Genomic DNA, 20,245 nt, shown 5'->3' on the forward strand with positions numbered 1-20,245 from the left:
AGCTATCTGGCTGGATTATGCCCGCCTTTCAAACTCAGACTCAGACAGACCGTGAGTGACGGAAAAAGCCTAAGACTTATAGGTACCTTACATGATCATTATAGTAATGTCATTTCTAATGATGGAATTCCGCATTTTCTGATTTTTCATCATCATTACTTGGAAATAATGACATTACTAATGATTGTGTAAGGTACCTATTAGGTCTGCGAGAACTGAATCTCGAGCTTTTTTCGTCGTACACGTTAAGACTGTCTGGCAGACCTGTGTTGGTCTGTACGACCTCTTTCTCTCAGACGGTCTGAGATATTTTGCTATCACCAATCAGCAGAAGCTTAATAACAGCAATCAACCCCACCACTACCACCATAAAGGGGGAAAAACCGACACCCAGGGGTAAAAATTACCACCCAAGATACTCAGCATGGCAAGCCGCGTGCCTCTAACACATGCAAAGTGCATGATGAGCATGCTTCTAGATCCTGATTCTATGATTCGTCTCGATGTCTAAACATACCTCTTGGATTCAGAGGTTCTAAACCTTTTTCGAAACGGCGTGGCGGACCAACAGTAAGAACGGAGGTATTATCGTCCCGAAATCAAACCCTTCCCAGCCAGCCTAGTTAGCTTGGTTGGTACCGCGTCTGCCTTGTAAGCGCTAGGCCGCGGGTTCGATTCCCGCCCGGGGCGGATTCTGATGGGATAATGTTCGTTCTCGGAACGGCTGTGTTTCTCCTTTCCTGAACCACAGACGGACCACCTATTGTCTGCTGACCACAGGTTAGGAACCACTGCTCTTGGCAAAGGTCACATTGTGCTCATTTCAAGGTCGTTAGTAGCCGCAAGATCCTGATTAATTGTAAGCGCTAGGCCGCGGGTTCGATTTCCGCCCGGGGCGGATTCTGATGGGATAATGTTCGTTCTCGGAACGGCTGGCTTTCTCCTTTCCTGGACCACAGACGGACCACCTATTGTCCGCTGACCACAGGTTAGGAACCACTGCTCTTGGCAAAGGTCACATTGTGCTCATTTCAAGGTCGTTAGTAGCCGCAAGATCCTGATTAACATAGGGGAGTCTATCTTTACACCATTACTCTCATGCACCTAGATGCAAGTTCCTTGTAAGCGCTAGGGCGCGGGTTCGATTCCCGCCCGGGGCGGATTCTGATGGGATAATGTTCGTTCTCGGAACGGCTGGCTTTCTCCTATCCTGGACCACAGACGGACCACCTATTGTCCGCTGACCACAGGTTAGGAACCACTGCTCTTGGCAAAGGTCACATTGTGCTCATTTCAAGGTCGTTAGTAGCCGCAAGATCCTGATTAACATAGGGGAGTCTATCTTTACACCATTACTCTCATGCACCTAGATGCAAGTTGCACCTAGGCGCTTGGGAAACAAGAGAGCCTATCGACGTTTTTCTTCTTCGTCTTCTTTTTTCTGTTTTCTCCTCCTCCTCCTTCTTCCTCTCTTTCTTCTAGCTTCTCCTTCTTCTTCTTCTTCTTCTTCTTCTTCTTCTTCTTCTTCTTCTTCTTCTTCTTCTTCTTCTGATGCAAGTTGCACCTAGGCGCTTGGGAAACAAGAGAGCCTATCGACGTTTTTCTTCTTCTTCTTCTTCTTCTTCTTCTTCTTCGTCTTCTTTCTGTTTTTTCCTCCTCCTTCTTCTTCTTCCTCTCCTTCTTCTCCGTCTTCTTCTCCTTCTTCTTCTTCTTCTTCTTCTTCTTCTTCTTCTTCTTCTCCTCCTCCTCCTTCTTCTTCTTCTTCTTCTTCTTCTTCTCCTCCTCCCCTTCTTCTTCTTCTTCTTCTTCTTCTTCTTCTTCTTCTTCTTCTTCTTCTTCTTCTCCTTCTTCTTCTTCTTCTCCGTCTTCTTCTTCTTCTTCTTCTTCTTCTTCTTTTTACCTGCGAGAGGTTCTTCATATATTTCAAAATCCTGATTTCCTGACCCAATTCTCTACAGTTTGGTCAATACATTTTTTCTATGGCGGTCACGGTCACTCACACTCCGAGTTCAATCTTCAGACCGTCTAAGAGACCAGCGTTCGTGCGGGCTTCTTCTGTATTATTTATTCCTCTCTCTGTTTTCTATTCCTTCCTTCCTCTGCTTCTCCTTCTTTATCATCTCCTTCTTCATCATCTCTTCTCTTCTCCTTCTTCATCTTCTTCTTCTCCTCCTCCTCCTCCGTCTTTTTCTTCTTTTTACCTGCGAGAGGTTTTTGCATATATTTCAAAAATTCCTGATTTCCGACCCAATTCTTCTACATTTGGTTCAAATACATTTTTCTAGGCCGGCCACTCACACTCCGCTTCAATCTTCAGACCGTCTGACGTCTGAGAGACCAAGCGGTTCGTGAGGTCTGACGATCTAATAAAAAAAAGGAAACAGTTTTTTTCTCTTACGCGGGCCCACTCACGCTCGCCACAGACAGTCGAAGCGTGTGTGGCGGAAAAAGCTGTCGATTACTGGTCTGATGGAACAGTCGCGAAGCTTGAGTAATCCGGCATTAGGCTGTGTCATTCCCCAACCGTTTACTGACTTGATTACCATGATGGAAATGCGGCCGCCTATCTACGTGCTACCCTCTCATTTAGTTAGGTGGTTAGTTAGTGGATATATAGATAAATAGGTTAGTAAATAATTGGATGCTAACTCACCACTCAATAACTCCACTAGTACAGCGATTCTCAAACCGGGTTTACGCGTACCCCCTGGGGGGACACGTGAAAAGACCCTCCAAGGGGTACGCGAAAAAAGCAAAAAAAAAAAAAAAAAAAAAATGCGTAATGGCGGACAAAAGAATAACAAAAGCAAATTTTGAATTTTGACTGATGTACAGTACAGTTCAAAAAGGTACTGAATTTTTCCAAAAGGTACTGAGTGTGTTTAGAACTCAGTAATACCTAATGGCACACATCAACCTAGGTATGGGTACCCGGTACTCATTATGATGGTGGCGGGGGTACGTGAGAATAAGCCCGGCGTACCCAAGGGGTACGCGGGCGAAAAAAGGTTGAGAACTGCTGCACAAGTAAACTAGTAGATGTATCTAAGCACTCACTAATCCAATGGTATATCCACTTTTGCAACGGTTTATTGAATAAAATTACCCCACTAATTATGCCTACCCGTAAGTTGTTGGAAATTGATTACCAACCGCAGTGGTTAGAACTTAGGACTGTTACAAGTGGACTTCCTATTTTTCTGAACACGGGAGAAGGTGAAAAAAAGAAGATACTGATAGATTCTGAGGTCCGAAGTGATTTTGAGAAAATTCATATTGAAAAGATCTGAAGTCTGATAGATTCTGAGGTCCGAAGTGATTAGACGAGAAGTCGCTACAACAACCTAAATGACTAGGCCCGCGGAGCTAAGCCGAACAAACAAGAACACTAGAATTGAATTTGAATAGAATATATCTTGTTCATCCTGCTCGAATGAGATTAAAAAGTTCCCTTACCCCAGCAATCGTAACAAGGTCTTACCTAGAAGCCAGCCTAGCTTGGAGGGTAGCCTCTTAAGCGCTGAATCGCGGTGGGTTTGATTCCGGCCCGGGACGTATTTTGTTCTAACGGATAAGATTCGTTCTCGGAACGGCTGGAAAAGACCTTAGCAGTTACCTACAGTTCCCTCTGTCAAACCTCTTTAAAAAATATAAAAATAAAATCATAGAATATGTACCCGGCTTCTCTATTGTCCGTCTCTCTAGTCTAGTTTATGAGTACTTGAGTAGAATAGTAGATGCATGCCAATCCTACATTGTAATTCTAGTGATCAAGTTTCAAGTTGCAACTTTACAACTGTATTCGCACCTCTAAGGAATCAAGTTTTTCCACGATTCATCGATTTGCCGCGCGCATACGACAAAGTCCATCAATGTCTCCCTCAGGGGCTGGGGTAAAGGGAATTTTCAGTCTCATTCGAGCAGGATAAACAAAAATATCTTTTCTGTTCTATGTAAGCGCAACTGGTCCATTTTACTGTCGGTCTAGATTACCTCCTTGAACGAGATGTTCATTAAGCTACCAGTAGTTTACCATTTTTTAAAGAGGATATCTCACACATCAACAATATCTCTATCAGTTCAAAATCATTCGCCCTAGTTAAACTCATAAAATACAAAAGACCTTGTTAAGACTGCTGGGGTAAAGGGACTTTTCAGTCTCATTCGAGCAGGATAAACAAGTATCTTTTCTGTTCTATGTAAGCGCAACTGGTCCATTTTACTGTCGGTCTAGATTACCTCCTTAAACGAGATGTTCATTAAGCTACCAGTAGTTTACCATTTTTTAAAGAGGATATCTCACACATCAACAATATCTCTATCATTAAAACAACATCTTCAGGCGTGAATTACATGGTACCTATAAAACTTGTCTACCAAAATATGTCTCCGTTTTTCCTCATGCCTGAGCCAATCTAGCAACAATTTGTGTCCTAATGGATCAACCTCAGGGACCAACAGGGCCAACCACAGACTCCCTGAGCCCTGGAGCCCCTCAGAACAATTTTTCAGGCCGGCCGCTCACGCTCTGTCTGTCTGGCAGACCGCTGGAACAGGTGTCGCGGAAAAATCTTTCGTCTTCTCTGGAGGCCTGGTTTTCTTTCCTACGCCGCGCCGGATCAACGCGGTGTCAACTCGACGTTCATTCTGCGTCAGGAGTGGGGGGTTTAAAAATTGTGGAAACTCAACAAACATGCCATCTAGCGGAGAAATTGCAAAACCATTTTGTACTAGATGCTATTCGAGAGTGACTCCCGTATTTTGTTCCCAGCCGAGGTATGGAATTTTATCCTCATTTATTTGAGAACTTGACCACATATTCCACATAATAATGGAACTCTAAGGGTTAGGTGGTAGAGAACGCCTAAGGCGTTACGTTAACCTCGCCTAGTGGTTGCCTTCCACTCAAGAGTCTATTATTATTATTATTATTATTATTATACGCTCTGTCAGACAACAGACCCCTGGAACAGGTGTGGCGGAAAAATCTTTCGTCTTCTCTGGAGGCCTGGTTTTCTTTCCTACGCCGCGCCGCATCAACGCGGTGTCAACTCGACGTTCACTCTGCGTCAGGAGTGGGGGGGTTTAAAAATTGTGGAAACTCAACAAACATGCCATCTAGCGGAGAAATTGCAAAACCATTTTGTACTAGAAAACCTCATTTATTTGAGAACTTGACCACATAATAATGGAACTCTAAGGGTTAGGTGGTAGAGAAGGTGGTCACCCCCCCTCCCTGTGGTCGGCCCTGGCTAGCACTGACGGCAGTTTGAAACCTACGTAGATTTGGACACATGTTATGCTGGATAGGAAGCTAACCGTTTGGAGAACGAACCTTTCTCTGTTTAGGATGTTTAGGAAACCCGCGGGCCGGGATCCAGCTCTTACACGCGCTACCCTCCAAGCTATCTGACTGGGTATGCCCGCCTCTCAAGTTCAGACTCAGACAGACCGTGAGTGACGGAAAAAGCCTAAGACTTATAGGTACCTTACATGATCATTATAGTAATGTCATTTCTAATGATTAATAATGGAACTCTAAGGGTTAGGTGGTAGAGAACGCCTAAGGTGGTCACCCCCCCTCCCTGTGGTCGGCCCTGGCTAGCACTGACGGCAGTTTGAAACCTACGTAGATTTGGACACATGTTATGCTCTGCCATGTGCTTTCAGAAGCGTGCTGAATCGCGTGATCTTCGTGTTTTCCTTTAGAAGTTTAGAAGGTCCTTACTTACGCACGTAGTAGCAGGGCGCTTCCAACCAAGGACATTTTATGTTATTATTTTAAAGAGGTTTGATAGAGGTAACTGTAACTGCCAAGGTCTTATCGTCCCAAAATCGAAGAGAGTAGAAAGACAGGGTAGGAGAAGGCTAGACGTTCCAAGAACGAGCATTATCCGTTCAGAATAAAATCCGCCCCGGACAGAAATCGAACCCGCCGCCTAGCGCTTACAAGGCAGATGCGCTATCAACCAAGCTAACTAGGCTGGCAAAACCAAAGATATTTCATCACGCTGATTTTTTTTTCCTTTTTTTTTAACCTAAATTCCCTTTAGGGATGAGGTATTCATTTCTGGGGAATGTCACAATTTTGGGTCGGGGTTGTGTGTGTGTGTTTTTTATTATTATTTTTCAGGCTGGTATCCTCCCTGTTTTAAGTCTCCACAGCCAGTAATAATATCTACTAATAACCGATAATGGCTTCCATAAAAATGTAAAGTTCTCAACCAAACATGGACAAACAATCATATAGGTTATACCTACAATCATATATACTTCAATAATTACCTATGGGAAGGTACTTACTACCTACCTATCTTAGAAATATAGCATACCTACCTAATTATTTCTAAAGTTGAGTAAGATCGGTTTTTAATGTTTTTATAACTTGAGTATTTTTCCTGTTACTTTTTCATTTATCTTCGGTAGCGCATCTGCCTTGTAAGCGCTAGGCCGCGGGTTCGCTTCCCGCCCGGGGCGGATTTTATCCTGAACGGACAAGGTTCATTCTCGGAACGGCTGACTTTCTCCTATCTTTTCTCTCTTCGATTTCAGGACGATAAGACCTTAGCAGTTACAGTTCCCTCTATCAAACCTCTTGGGAAAAAAATCAATGTGCAAGGTTAGTAGCACGATCAAGTCGCACTATTAACCAGCCTAGTTAGCTTGGTTGGTAGCCCGTCTGTCTTGTAATAGCTAGGCCGCGCGATTTCCGCCCGGGGCGGATTTTATCCTGAACGGACAAGGTTTGTTCTCGGTTGGCTTTCTCCTATCCTGTCTTCCTTCTCTCTTCGCTTGCGGGACGGTATGACCTTAGCAGGTACAGTTCCCTCTATCACACCTCTTTAAAAAAGAAGGTCACGTTCCTGTACAATCACAGTAGCGCGACCATTGTACTATTCCCAGGACGATGAACCCCTGAGTAAAATTTCCCAGAATTTGCCCGAACACATCAGGTCAGGGGAATTGGCTTATTCTATTCTAAAGGGAACACTGTTTTTCGCATCAAGAGACCGCCGCTAAATTAGACGCGTGTGGTCTTAGTCGTAGCATGCATGCCCATCCCTACAATGCCTCTAATCAGATGGGCGAGAAAAGAAAGAGACACAATACTTCCCATTTAGGTGCTCGGTCAACACAGAAAGAAAGAAAGAAAGAAAGTAGGTAACCAAATATTTGTTCAAACAGAAGTTGCATTCCTAATAGTTTTGGGTATTCGAAATCACCAGTATTAGGTGTGTTAGATGTAAATTAGGTACATATTTTTAAAACAATTTTATTCATACCTGCTCATTATTGTAGGTACTTATTTACACAATAAAGTTTATACGTACAAACAGATCCAAAAGTAAGTGGTGTAGGTATTGTAAATTCTTTCTAATGAATATCTAGGTACTCAGTAGCGGTAATAGATACTGGCAGTAAATTAGTAATGTCTACAGTCAGTAGGTGTTTATAGGAGACTGCCTGATGGGTCTATTGGACACATGGCCGTATTTAGAAGGGGCCCCACGGGGGGGAATGGGGCTCAGACACCCCCTAGAGGGCCGCACCTCGGATTCTTTTTGTTCCTCTACTATAGGTCATCGGACTTAGGAAATTCAAAGAATCTCTCCCCCCCCACCACCACAAAAAGTCACTGTTTTGATTCTTAGCAGCCATCCTTGTTATCTTGGTTGGTAGCCCGCCTGATTTATGTGTTGGGTCACGGGTTTGATTCCCGCCCGGGGCGGATTTTGTCCTGAACGGTTAAGGTTCGTTCTCGGAACAGCTGGCTTTCTCCTATCCTTTCTTCCTACTCTCTTCGCTTTCAGGACAATAAGACCTTAGCCGTTACGATTCCCTAATCAAACCTCTTTAAAAAATAATAATAACTAAAAAAAGAAAATAGATTCTTAGCCCCCCCCCCCAAATACGGGCCTGATCAGACGCAGTGACGTCATCAATAATGCTTCAGCAGGGCGCTTCCAACCAAGGACATTTTATGTTATTACCTATTTTAAAGAGGTTTGATAGAGGTAACTGTAACTGTCAAGGTCTTATCGTCCCAAAATCGAAGAGAGTAGAAAGACAGGATAGGAGAAGGCTAGACGTTCCAAGAACGAGCATTATCCGTTCTGGATAAAATCCGTCCCAGGCGGAAATCGAATTCGCCGCCTAGCGCTTACAAGGCAGACGCGCTATCAACCAAGCTAACTAGGCTTGAAAAACCATTAAACCAAGGACTTTTATCACGCTGATGGCAAGTCTTTTTTTTTTCTTATTATTTTTTTTTAAAACCTAAATCATCTATAGGGGTGAACTATTATTCATTTCTCGGCAAAGTCACATTTTTGGGTCGGGGTTGTGTTTTTTCAATCTCCCCCAGCAAGACTAATAATATCTACTAATAACCGATAATGGCTTCCATAAAAATGTAAAGTTCTCAACCAAACATGGACAAGCAATCATATAGGTTATACCTACAGTCATATAAACTTCAATAATTACCTATGGGAAGGTACTAACTACCTACCTATCTTAGAAATATAGCATACCTAATTATTTCTAAAGTTGAGTAAGATCGGTTTTTAATGTTTTTATAACTTGAGTATTTAGTTATACCTACAGTCATATAAACTTCAATAATTACCTATGGGAAGGTACTTACTAGGTACCTAGTACCTACCTATCTTAGAAATATAGCATACCTAATTATTTCTAAAGTTGAGTAAGATCGGTTTTTAATGTTTTTATAACTTGAGTATTTTTCCTGTTACTTTTTCATTTATCTTCATTTCTAATTGTTTCATTAAGCTTCTTCTTCGGTTTTTCCTTATACCCTCCTCATCCTCATTATCAGGCATTATAGCAGTCTAAACAAGGTCTCGTATATTTGATGGGTTAAAGAATATTATTGTGGTCAAATTCTCAAATTATATTGAGGATAAAATTCCATACCTCGGCTGATATTGAACCCACGCCCTCCTGTTTACCAGGCGAATTGGTTTTTTGGTTTGGTTGATTGGTTTTTTCATAGAGGATTGGTTTTTTCATTTTCCCATTCTCTGGAAAGTTGTCAAAACGGACAAATCTGGTATGCAGCTCTAAGCGTATAATCTCTATCAGGTCTAGGTGGATGGTTAATTGTCCAACTGTCCCGCACGTGATTTGGAGGAAAAACCATATGCCTTATTTTATTATTAGCTATTCCATTACCTATTTACCTCTTATATTTTCATCATTATTGTTTGTTTTTCTTTTAAATAGTAGATTGAGAGGCTTTGGGCATGTAGAAAAAGAAGAGGAAGGAGAAGAAGAAATGAAAAGGAGAAGAATAAAGAGAAGGATGAGGAGGAAGAAGAAGGAGGAGGAGGAGGAGAAGAAGAACAAGAAGAAAGAAGAAGACCAAGACCAAGAAGAAGAAGGAGGAGGAGGAGGAGAAGAAGAACAAGAAGGAGGAGGAGGAAGAGGAGAAGAAGAAGAAGAAGAAGAAGAACTATAAGAAGAGGAAGATGAAGTAGAAGAATAAGGAGGGAAAAAACGGAAAATAGAAGAAGAAGAAGAGGAAGAAAAAGAACCAAAAAGAAGGAGCAGGAGGAGGAGGAGAAGCAGAAGGCGAAGAAGAAGAAGATGGTAAAGAAGAACAGGAAGGAGACGAAGAAGAAGGAGGAAAAAGAAACAGAAAAAGAAGTAGAAGGAGGAGGAAGAGGCGAAGAAGAAGAACAAAAACAAGAGGAAGAAGGAGAAGGAGAAGAAGAAGAAGAAGAAGAAGAAGAAGAAGAAGAAGAAGAAGAAGAAGAAGAAGAAGAAGAAGAAGAAGAATTGAATTGAATTGAATAAATTCGGCTTTATTTTATTAAAATATAATAAATACAATGGATCATCCCCTAAACTAATCCTAACTTCTATGGAGATGGATTTTTTCTCTCCCTCATGTATGATATTGTGTAGATTGTGTAGAAGTGTAGATGTGTACATGTATGACATGTAGAAGAAGAAGAAGATTAAGTATTTGTACCTACCTATGTAGTTCTATTTACCTACGTATTCATTCACGTTTTCAGCTTTTTCCCTAATGGTTGACGTACTTAGAAATTAATCTTTGGTAGTGGTAAACATAGATTTTTTTCAAATCTTCTCCTTAGAGCTTAGACCAATATGACCATAATTATTGCGATTTAAGATATCAAAGACTTCAGATCATTTTTTTAGTCCCAGTCTATTCGTCTATCTCTATAGAAGTAACAAGTAGCATTTGTTTGTTCCTTGGAAAAATAAAAAATAACATAATTTTTTAGTATCTTCAATCTATTATTTACCTTGTGTTCTTTTTATAAAAGAGTCTTGTATTAGTATTTTTATTTTGACTTTTGACTACCTGCTAGGTACTTCTTTTTGTATTTTTCTTTAAATTACCCTTTTTTTGTAGTAAAGGGCTTTAACTACAAGGTCATTCGCGCTGATTTCTATATTAGATTAGGTTGTAAACATTTGTGTAACGTAGGAGTGTGTTTTGATTGTGAATCTTTTTTTTAACTTTGAAAAAGGTAAGTAGGTACTTATTTTTCAAGACTTGGCCATAATTAGGCAGGTAATAGGTACGTTTGTGCCTAATAAACGTAAAAACGGTAGGTAAATATTATGTAAAATACCTAATTAGGTAGGTCTATACATATTCCAATTATTTAATTTAAGCATTTATCTAAAGCAGCGATTTTTAACCGGAGGTAGGTACGCAAAAAAAAAAAAAAAAAAAGTGAAATGGCGTACAAAAGCAAATTTTGAATTTTTGACCTCAAGGTACTGAATTTTTTCAAAAAGGGCCACTGAGTGTGTTTAGAACCCAGTAGTCATAATGGTACACATAAAACTCATTATGATGGTGGCGGGGTACGTGTAGTGGGTTCCCAGACGTCCATATTTCGCGGACATGTCCCGCTTTTTGAAGGTTTTGCTCCGCGCGTCCTGCCATCTTTCTCAAAATATCAAAAATGTCCCGCTTTTTAAAGAATATCGGTAAAATGTCCATTTTTCTTTGATGTTTATAAATCGTTAATCTGTTTTAAGGTTCAACACTTTGTTTGTTTAGAAAGAAAAATTTTAAATAGAAAAATAAGATTGCTTGAGTTTGCAGTCACAAGTACCTATAAAGGTAAAAAAAAATAATAATAATAATAATAATAATAAAAAAACAAGTGAGCTAATAACAGTTATGTGTTAAAATGGGTTAATAAAATGATACCTACGTATGTATACCTACCTAGGTTATCCATTTTTACGAAGTATCGTTTGTGCTTCCGTGTGTTTATACACCTTTCATTATCCCCATTTAACACATAATCGGATTTTCACAAAAAAAGAGTCCACTTGTAGCGTACCTTTGTGAAACTAGGGTGACATTGATATCTACAAAATCTACATGTGTATCTGAATTTGTGAATCTGGCCTGTAGGGTATCTGCTCGCTCAGTGTCTGATTGAAATTAATTTGAGATCTTTGTTTCTTTTTGTTTCAGGACAATCGGACAAACCATCGAAACAAATGTGAAAACCAGTATCTCCATTCACGTCAAAAATGCAAAATATCACCGATTAGCGGCATTTTCCTGACGCAAACCTCTGTTCAGCCACGAGAAACCGCACTAAAAAATTACCTTAGCGGTCGGGCATTCGCGGAAAAACATTTGCGGTTGATAATTAACGAGAAAACATCTTTGTGGGTCGCTAACGCGATCCGCTGGATACCAAGTTTTCGGATTACAGCTAGTGGTAGAAACAAACTGCTGAGACGAATAGTGGTTGAGAAAGAAGGAAGTTCCTGAAACGGTCAAAAGAATCCTCATAAAAATACTGGGGAAAAACTAGCAACAGTCGAATAAGAACAAAGGCATTAGTACACAATTCTCGAATATTTTGAATAAAAATCTATCAAACTGGTAATCCGATCTAATTCTTTCGATAATCGCGTAATAATCCTCTGAAAACTCTTTTAAAACCTCTGAGGAAAAGCGGACCGTTTAGAGCCAATTTTTAGGACTTCTGAAAGGCGGTTTGACTCCCGGACAATCGACAAAACCCAACGATGCCACCACAAATAAAACCGTCTCCGTTCCACCCACCATTATGATGGGTTCCCAAAGAATAGCTCAAACCTCTACAAACACGCGTCCCGCACACATCGGCTTTACAACAGATCACATCGCAAATCGGCGGACCTCAGGGAGGTGAGTTCGCACCACCAAAGTCAAATGCAAAACAATAACACTGAATTTCCAAGCGATTGCCATCGAAATCCGGCGGAAAACGCCAAACCAAGTGACCGGCAGTTCAAATGTTTTTCATTGCCCAAGTGGCGATCGAAAGAAGTCCTCAACGGCTGTTTACCGCTCAATTCCGACCGCCGCAGAGGCGCCCAGGTGGATATGCGCCGCTCTTAGCGTCTCCGGTCCCAAATGTTCTCACCGCCATTTCTAGCCCTTGGACGACGGGCGCCGGAAATTGCCGGCCACTACGTATTACAATTATAGATAAACCGGGCGAAAGGGCGCGGCCAGATCAGCTACGGCGAAAGAAGACCACTTGGTATTATCGGCAGATGCACAAGTACCTTCTGTTCCGGAGCGACCAGCAGTTACTGCATGTAAGTAGCCTCGATCATTCTAAAAAAAAAACAAAAATAGGCGGTTCTTGCCTAAATTTTTGGGGGGGCTTGATTTTGAAGGTACCTACACCTTCAAAATTTTGATTTAGCTCTTAGTCGTAGCATGCCCATCCCGTACAATGCCTCTCATCACATGGGCGAGAAAAGAAAGAGACACAATACTTCCCACTTAGGTGCTTGGTCAACACAGAAAGAAAGAAAGTAACCAAATATTTGTTCAAACAGAAATTGCATTCCTAATAGTTTTGGGTATTCGAAATCACTAGTATTATAGGTATAGGTGTGTTAGATGTAAATTAGGTACATATTTTTAAAAGTACAATGCCTCTCATCAGATGGGCGAGAAAAGAAAGAGACACAATACTTCCCACTTAGGTGCTCGGTCAACACAGAAAGAAAGAAAGTAACCAAATATTTGTTCAAACAGAAGTTGCATTCCTAATAGTTTTGGGTATTCGAAATCACTAGTATTATAGGTATAGGTGTGTTAGATGTAAATTAGGTACATATTTTTAAAAGAATTTTATTCATACCTGCTCATTATTGTAGGTACTTATTTACACAATAAAGTTTATAGTAGGTACAAACAGATCCAAAAGTAAGTGGTGTAGGTATTGTAAATTCTTTCTAATGAATATCTAGGTACTCAGTAGCGGTAATAGATACTGAGGTACTTATTTACACAATAAAGTTTAAAGGTACATACAGATCCAAAAGTAAGTGGTGTAGGTATTGTAAATTCTTTCTAATGAATATCTAGGTACTTAGTAGCGGTAATAGATACTGGCAGTAAATTAGTAATGTCTACAGTCCGTAGGTGTTTATAGGAGACTGCCTGATGGGTCTATTGGACATATCATTTTTACGAAGTATCGTTTGTGCTCCGTGTTTATACACCTTTCATTAACCCATTTTAACACATACCTAACTCGATTTCGGAAAAAAATTCACTTGTACCCTTTGTGAACTAGGGTGTACATTTATGATATCTACAAAATCTACATGTATCTGAATTTGTGATTCTGCCTGTAGGTATCTGCTCGCTCAGTTTCTGATTGAAATTAATTTGATCTTTGTTTCTTTTGTTTCAGGACAATCGGACAAACCTGAAACCATCGGACAAATGTGAAACCAGTATCTCCACTTCACGTCAAAATGTAAAAATATCACCGAATAGCGGCATTTTCCTGACGCAACCTCTGTCAGCCACGAAAACCGCACTAAAAATTACCTTAGCGGTCGGGCATTCGCGAAAAACATTTGGCGGATGCTAATTAACGAGAAAACATCTTTGTGGTCGCTGACGCGATTCCCTGGTTACCAAGTTTTCGGATTACAGCTAGTGGTAGAAACAAACTGCTGAGACGAATAAAGGTTGAGAAAAAAGAAGTTCCTGAAACGGTCAAAGAATCCTCATAAAAATACTGGGGAAAAACTAGCAACAGTCGAATAAAACAAAGGCATTAGTACAATTGCTAATTAACGAGAAAACATCTTTGTGGTCGCTAACGCGATTCGCTGGATACCAAGTTTTCGGATTACAGCTAGTGGTAGAAACAAACTGCTGAGACGAATAGTGGTTGAGAAAGAAGAAGTTCCTGAAACGGTCAAAGAATCCTCATAAAAATACTGGGGAAAAACTAGCAACAGTCGAATAAAACAAAGGCATTAGTACAATTTCTCGAATATTTTGAATTAAAATCTATCAAACTGGTAATCCGATCTAATTCTTTCGATTAATCCGTAAATCCTCTGAAAACTCTTTAAAACCTCTGAGGAAAAGCGACCGGTTTAGAGCCAATTTTTAGACTTCTGAAAGGCGTTTGACTCCCGACAATCGACAAAACCCCACGATGCCACCACAAATAAAACCGTCTCCGTTCCACCACCATTTGAGTGGTTCCAAAGAAGAGCTCAAACCTCTACAAACACCGTCCGCACACATCGGCTTTACCACAGATCACATCCGCAAATCGGCGGACCTCAGGGAGGTGAGTTCGCACCACCAAAGTCAAATGCAAAACAATAACACTGAATTTCCAAGCGATTGCCATCGAAATCCGGCGGAAAACGCCAAACCAAGTGACGGCAGTTCAAATGTTTTCATTGCCAAGTGGCGATCGAAAGAAGTCCTCAACGGCTGTTTACCGCTCAATTCCGACCGCCCAGAGGCGCCCCAGGGATATGCGCCGCTCTTAGCGTCTCCGGTCAAATGTTCTTCACCGCCATTTCACGAGCCCTTGGACGATGGGCCGTCGGAAGAGCATGCCGTACTAAAGCAAATTTTGAATTTTGACCGCTTATCAGTGCAGTACAGTCCAAAAAGGTACTGAATTTTGACCTCAAGGTACTGAATTTTTTCAAAAGGTTCTGAGTGTGTTTGGAACTCAGTAGGTAGTACTGGTACATAACCTAGGTATGGGTACCCGGTACTTATTATGATGGTGGCGGGGGTACGTGAGACTAAATCCGGGTACCCAAGGGGTGCGCGGGCTGAAAAAGGTGGAGAACCGCTGATCTAAAGGTATCACATATCATTAATCATTACACTTTATAAGAAAACCTATTTGTAAGGTGGGTACTGGGTAAGCATTTATGTAACTAGGTATGAGTACCTACTACCCATTATTTAATATAACTGATGTAAGGTTTCAAAGGTAATTTAAAGGTAACAAATATCACATAAGTAAGGAAGGTATAGATAATCAACTAATCATTTAGTAGATTAGTGGGTGTAGGTAACTATTGCTGATGCATTGCATGAGGAATGGAACAAAAGGTTTCAACTATTAAGAGTAGCCATTAGGTGATACGTACCCAGGATTAATGCAATTAAAATTCCTCTTTTTTTTTCTTTTATTATACCTCATTATGTTCTACAAACCTGATGGTTATCTAATACCTACACAATAGTCACAATACACATTCTAAGGTTTTTCTTTTGACCAGTAGGTACAGGTAGAGCACTTATGTACAGTTCAGTTTTTTTTTTTTTTTTTTTCAAGAGACGATGGATTAACAGAGGGGGAACTTGTACTCCAAAGGTCTCTTTATCGTTCCGAATTCGAAGAGAAAGGGAAACAAGATTAGGAAAAACCAGCGTTCGCGAGAACGAACCTTATCTGTTTAAGACTTCCTTTATGTACTTCAAATCGCAATCCATTTGAAGGCACGAGTCAACGAATTCTTCACTCCCACATTTGACGATTCATCCCGTAATACCAACTGAAATTCCTTGGTTTATACTGGATGTGGGGCTGCGCTGGAAAGCCCACATTACTTTACATAAAACCTAAACTGTGTTCTGCATCTATGCAATAAGATCCATACAATAGAGAATGTGGGCTCCAGCCGCCGCCCTAATCCAATCCTAACCATGCTTACTTTCATAGCTTAATGAGCTACGGGTTGGTGTCTATTGGGGATTTCGCGGCCTGGAAACATTGATGTTTTTCTACTCCAAAAACGCCGCTGTCAGGCATATTAAACCTCCATAGAACCTGCTCTTGCAGAACTATATTCAAAGAAAAACAAAATTTTGACCATTTGCGGCGCAGTGGTTATACGGACTACATGCACTCTCATTCATAAAAAATCGGCCATTTTTGTAAAGACACTCGATATGGTGCACCAGTTATAAGCACGCGCGACAAAAAACCATATCTCGTCATCTCTAAAAACACCTCTAATGAATAGTTCTTTTCTAACTAAAGGTATCCAATGTACACAACCTACAGGATAGCCTAAAAAACGAAAACTTAGACAGACCTTTAGAACCCCAATTGAAAAATGAACCTCATTAACACTGTCCCCTATACAATTGAAGAATTTGAAAGTTAAAAAACATCATATAACATACTTATCACCACCTCATCATACTTATCACCACATCACATCATACTTATCATCACATCACATCACACTCATCACCACATCGCATCATACTTACCTCCACCACCTCACACACTTATCATCACATCACACCATACTTTCCACCACATCACATCATACTTATCACATCACATCACATCACACTTATCACCACATCGCATCATACTTACCACCATCACCTCATACTCTTATCATCACATCACACACTTATCATTACATCACACACTTATCACCACATCACATCACACTTATCACATCACATCACATCACATCACACTCATCACCACATCGCATCATACTTACCTCCACCACCTCACACACTTATCATCACATCACATCATACTTATCACCACATCACATTATACCTGTTATCACTAATAACGTACCTAATAACTTATAACTTATGTACCCTAATATGAAAATAGTGCTTCCATACCTATATCTCGATGTTGACTCTTTCATCTACCTACCTATGTGTGAGTGTGCGTGCAAGCCCAATGAATTCTATTCCCATATCTAGTCTATGTATATTATTTTACCTATGTATATTATTTATTTCTGTTTGTGTTTCATGTTCTCGATATTTCATGTTCCTATAGTTTTCTATTCCAATAGGGTGGGCACCTAGAATAGCCTAGAATAAGTTAGTAGATTTAAGTTAGAATATAAGTATGTATTAGAATTAGGCTAACATTGTTAACATACAAATTGTATAAATAAACAATAAAAACTTTCATTCATTCATTCATTCATAGGTCTTAGGATAAAGATCGCCCCGGGCGGGAATCGAACCCGCGACTTCGCGGCTACAAAGCAGGCACGTTACCGTCCAAGCTTACTAGGCTGGATGGGAGGTAATTTAGTTTTCCATCAACTGTTTCCACAGTTTTCATCATTATCTATTGTAATTATGAGTTGGTACCTAATAGTACGTATAATACCTCATTAGATGAACTATGTTAGTAAGTCTGGCTGAGGGACTATAAACAGAGAGTAGATCAGCGCTACCTATTCTATCTCCCATGTACTTTGTAATTAATTTGAGATTTTTGTTTCTTTTGTTTCAGAATTTCGCCCATTGCAAAATAATCGAACAAACCTGACACCATCGGACAAATGTGAAACCAGAATCTCCGCTTCACGTCAAAATGCAAGAATATATTACCGGATAGCGGTATTTTCCTGACGCAACCTCTTGTCATCCGCGAAAACCGCACCGAAAAATACCTTAGGGGCCTCAGATCAACACGAAAAATATCTTGGCGTTCGTTAATCAACGAAATTCGTTTGATACCAAGTTTTCGGATAACAGCTAGTTGTAGAAACAGTCTGCAAGTTGAGACGAATAGTGGTTGACAAACGTTCCTGGAACGATCAAAGAATTCCTCACAAAAATACTAGGATAAAAACTAGCAACAATCGAATAAAACAGTACAATTTCCGTAAAATTTTGAATCAACCTCTATCAAACCCGTAACTCGATCGAACTCTTTCGATTAAACCCCTTAAAAGTCTTAAAACATCTGAAAATCCCGGTTTATCGCCAATTTTTAGACTTTTCAAAGGCCTTCGACAGTCGACAATCGACAAAATCCCACCATGCCACCACAAATAAAACCGTCTCCGTTCCACCGCCATTTGAGTGGTTCCAAAGAAGAACTCAAACCTCTACAAACACCGTCCACACACATCGGCTTTACCACAGATCACATCCGCAAATCGGCGGACCTCAGGGAGGTGAGTTCGCACCACCAAAGTCAAATGCAAAACAATAACACTGAATTTCCAAGCAATTGCCATCGAAATCCGGCGGAAAACGCCAAACCAAGTGACGGCAGCTCAAATGTTTTCATTGCCAAGTGGCGATCGAAAGAAGTCCTCAACGGCTGTTTACCGCTCAATTCCGATTGCCCAGAGGCGCCTCAGGGATATGCGCCGCTCTTAGCGTCTCCGGTCAAATGTTCTTCACCGCCATTTCACGAGCCCTTGGACGATGGGCCGCCGGAAATTGATGTAATACCCCTGCAAACAAATATTTATTCTTCTGGTGCAAATATTTGCTCACTGAGCAAACAGTGTAATCCTAGCTTTAGTAACTTCTACAGAATTTCCTTTTTCCTCCGTTTCTAGATCAACGTTCTTGAACCAGACCACTCGATTTCGTTCCGGAACTTCCACAAGATCCCGGTGGTGGACAATACCCTCTGTGTGACCATCTTCAATATCACCAACCTGGATGAGTTTTATGCTAGCGACCACGAAGCGGTGCTTGATATACAGCCCGTCGGACCCTATTGCTTCAGGTAATACAGCCAGTCGGACCCTGTATAGCTTCAGGTAATAGAAATAGACTGTCATTTAGCATTTCGGACCCTGGAAAAGCCGATCTGTGAAGGTGTCCTGCCGAAACGTTTCGTTTAAAGATACACAGGCGCGCTTACTGGAACTTGGCCTGGCGATCGCGCACTGCCGATGCCGTACGCTCAGATGGACTGTCCTACAGACTCCTGCAGTATGTCGAACCCTGTTGATTCAGATAATAGAAAGTTATATAGCATGTCGGACCCTGTTGATTCAGGTAATAGAGAGTAAAGTCTATTTCCATATTCAATATTACCAACCTGGATGAGTTTTACGCTAGCGACCACGAAGCGGTGCTTGATATACAGCCTGTCGGACCCTATTGCTTCAGGTAATACAGGCCGTCGGACCCTGTAGCTTCAGGTAATACAGGCCGTCGGACCCTAGTGCTTCAGGTAATACAGGCCGTCGGACCCTATTGCTTCAGGTAATACAGCCAGTCGGACCCTGTAGCTTCAGGTAATACAGCCAGTCGGAAATTCATTATTTGTGGTAAAGCAGAGCTTTTTCACAACTTTTGTGAATATCACCGCTCCTTTACGCTAGTCTGGTTAGCTTGTTTCGTAGCGCGTCTGTCTTGTAATCGCTAGGCCGCGGGTTCGATTTCCGCCCTTGGCTGATTTTATCATGAACGGATAATGTTCGTTCTCGGAACGGCTGGCTTTCTCCTATCCTGTCTTCCTTCTCTCTTCGATTTCGGGACGATCCTGTGGGTTAACCGTGCCCCTGAGGTAAAATTTGTTTAATCGTCGAAATAAAACTTTGAACTCGTTTCGCTGGATCAATAATGCCCCTTTTGCTCCCTCAGGCACTCGGTACGGCCACAAGTTCAACCCAGAGGATACAACTCAACCTTCAAGTGCGAAAGGCAAAGTTCTTCAACTATCCCTCCTTCTTCAAACATAGGACCATTTTGCCTGGGGTATATTTGGAACGGGTAAGTTAACCCTTTCGTAGCCCGTTCCCCAAAAGAATTGACTAATGAAAATCACTACCTACTTATAATATTAAATAGGTGAAGTAAAAAAAAATCAAATCTCAAATCCTTATTTGTGGTAAAGCAGAGCTTTTTCACAACTTTTGTGAATATCACCGCTCCTTTACGCTGGTTAGCTTGTTTCGTAGCGCGTCTGTCTTGTAATCGCTAGGCCGCGGGTTCGATTTCCGCCCTTGGCTGATTTTATCATGAACGGCGAAGCCGTGCTTGATATACAGCCCGTCGGACCCTATTGCTTCAGGTAATACAGCCAGTCGGACCCTGTAGCTTCAGGTAATAGTCATAGATCCTACAGGCCGTCGGACCCTAGTGCAGAGAGAGAGAGAGAGCTTTGAATACAATCCAAACTCTAAGCAA

General features: G+C 41.1%; 1 protein-coding gene and 1 long non-coding RNA gene across 2 annotated transcripts; both read left to right on the plus strand.

Annotated features, from left to right (window-relative positions):
• Positions 1–10,157: 10,157 nt before the first annotated feature.
• On the plus strand, positions 10,158–14,102 carry LOC113470589. The gene is made up of 2 exons (XR_003393594.1): positions 10,158–10,526; positions 13,731–14,102. It is a non-coding gene; the product is annotated as an uncharacterized LOC113470589 (long non-coding RNA).
• A 2,752-nt stretch (positions 14,103–16,854) lies between these two features.
• On the plus strand, positions 16,855–18,611 carry LOC113470590. The gene is made up of 3 exons (XM_026829137.1): positions 16,855–17,006; positions 17,598–18,543; positions 18,600–18,611. The coding sequence occupies exons 2-3, from the start codon at positions 18,130–18,132 to the stop codon at positions 18,609–18,611; spliced, it is 426 nt and encodes a 141-aa protein (XP_026684938.1). The 5' UTR covers positions 16,855–17,006; positions 17,598–18,129.
• The last annotated feature ends 1,634 nt before the right edge of the window (positions 18,612–20,245 follow it).

This window comes from Diaphorina citri, unplaced genomic scaffold, assembly GCF_000475195.1.
Source record: "Diaphorina citri unplaced genomic scaffold, Diaci psyllid genome assembly version 1.1 scaffold1680, whole genome shotgun sequence".
Lineage (NCBI taxonomy): Eukaryota > Metazoa > Arthropoda > Insecta > Hemiptera > Psyllidae > Diaphorina > Diaphorina citri.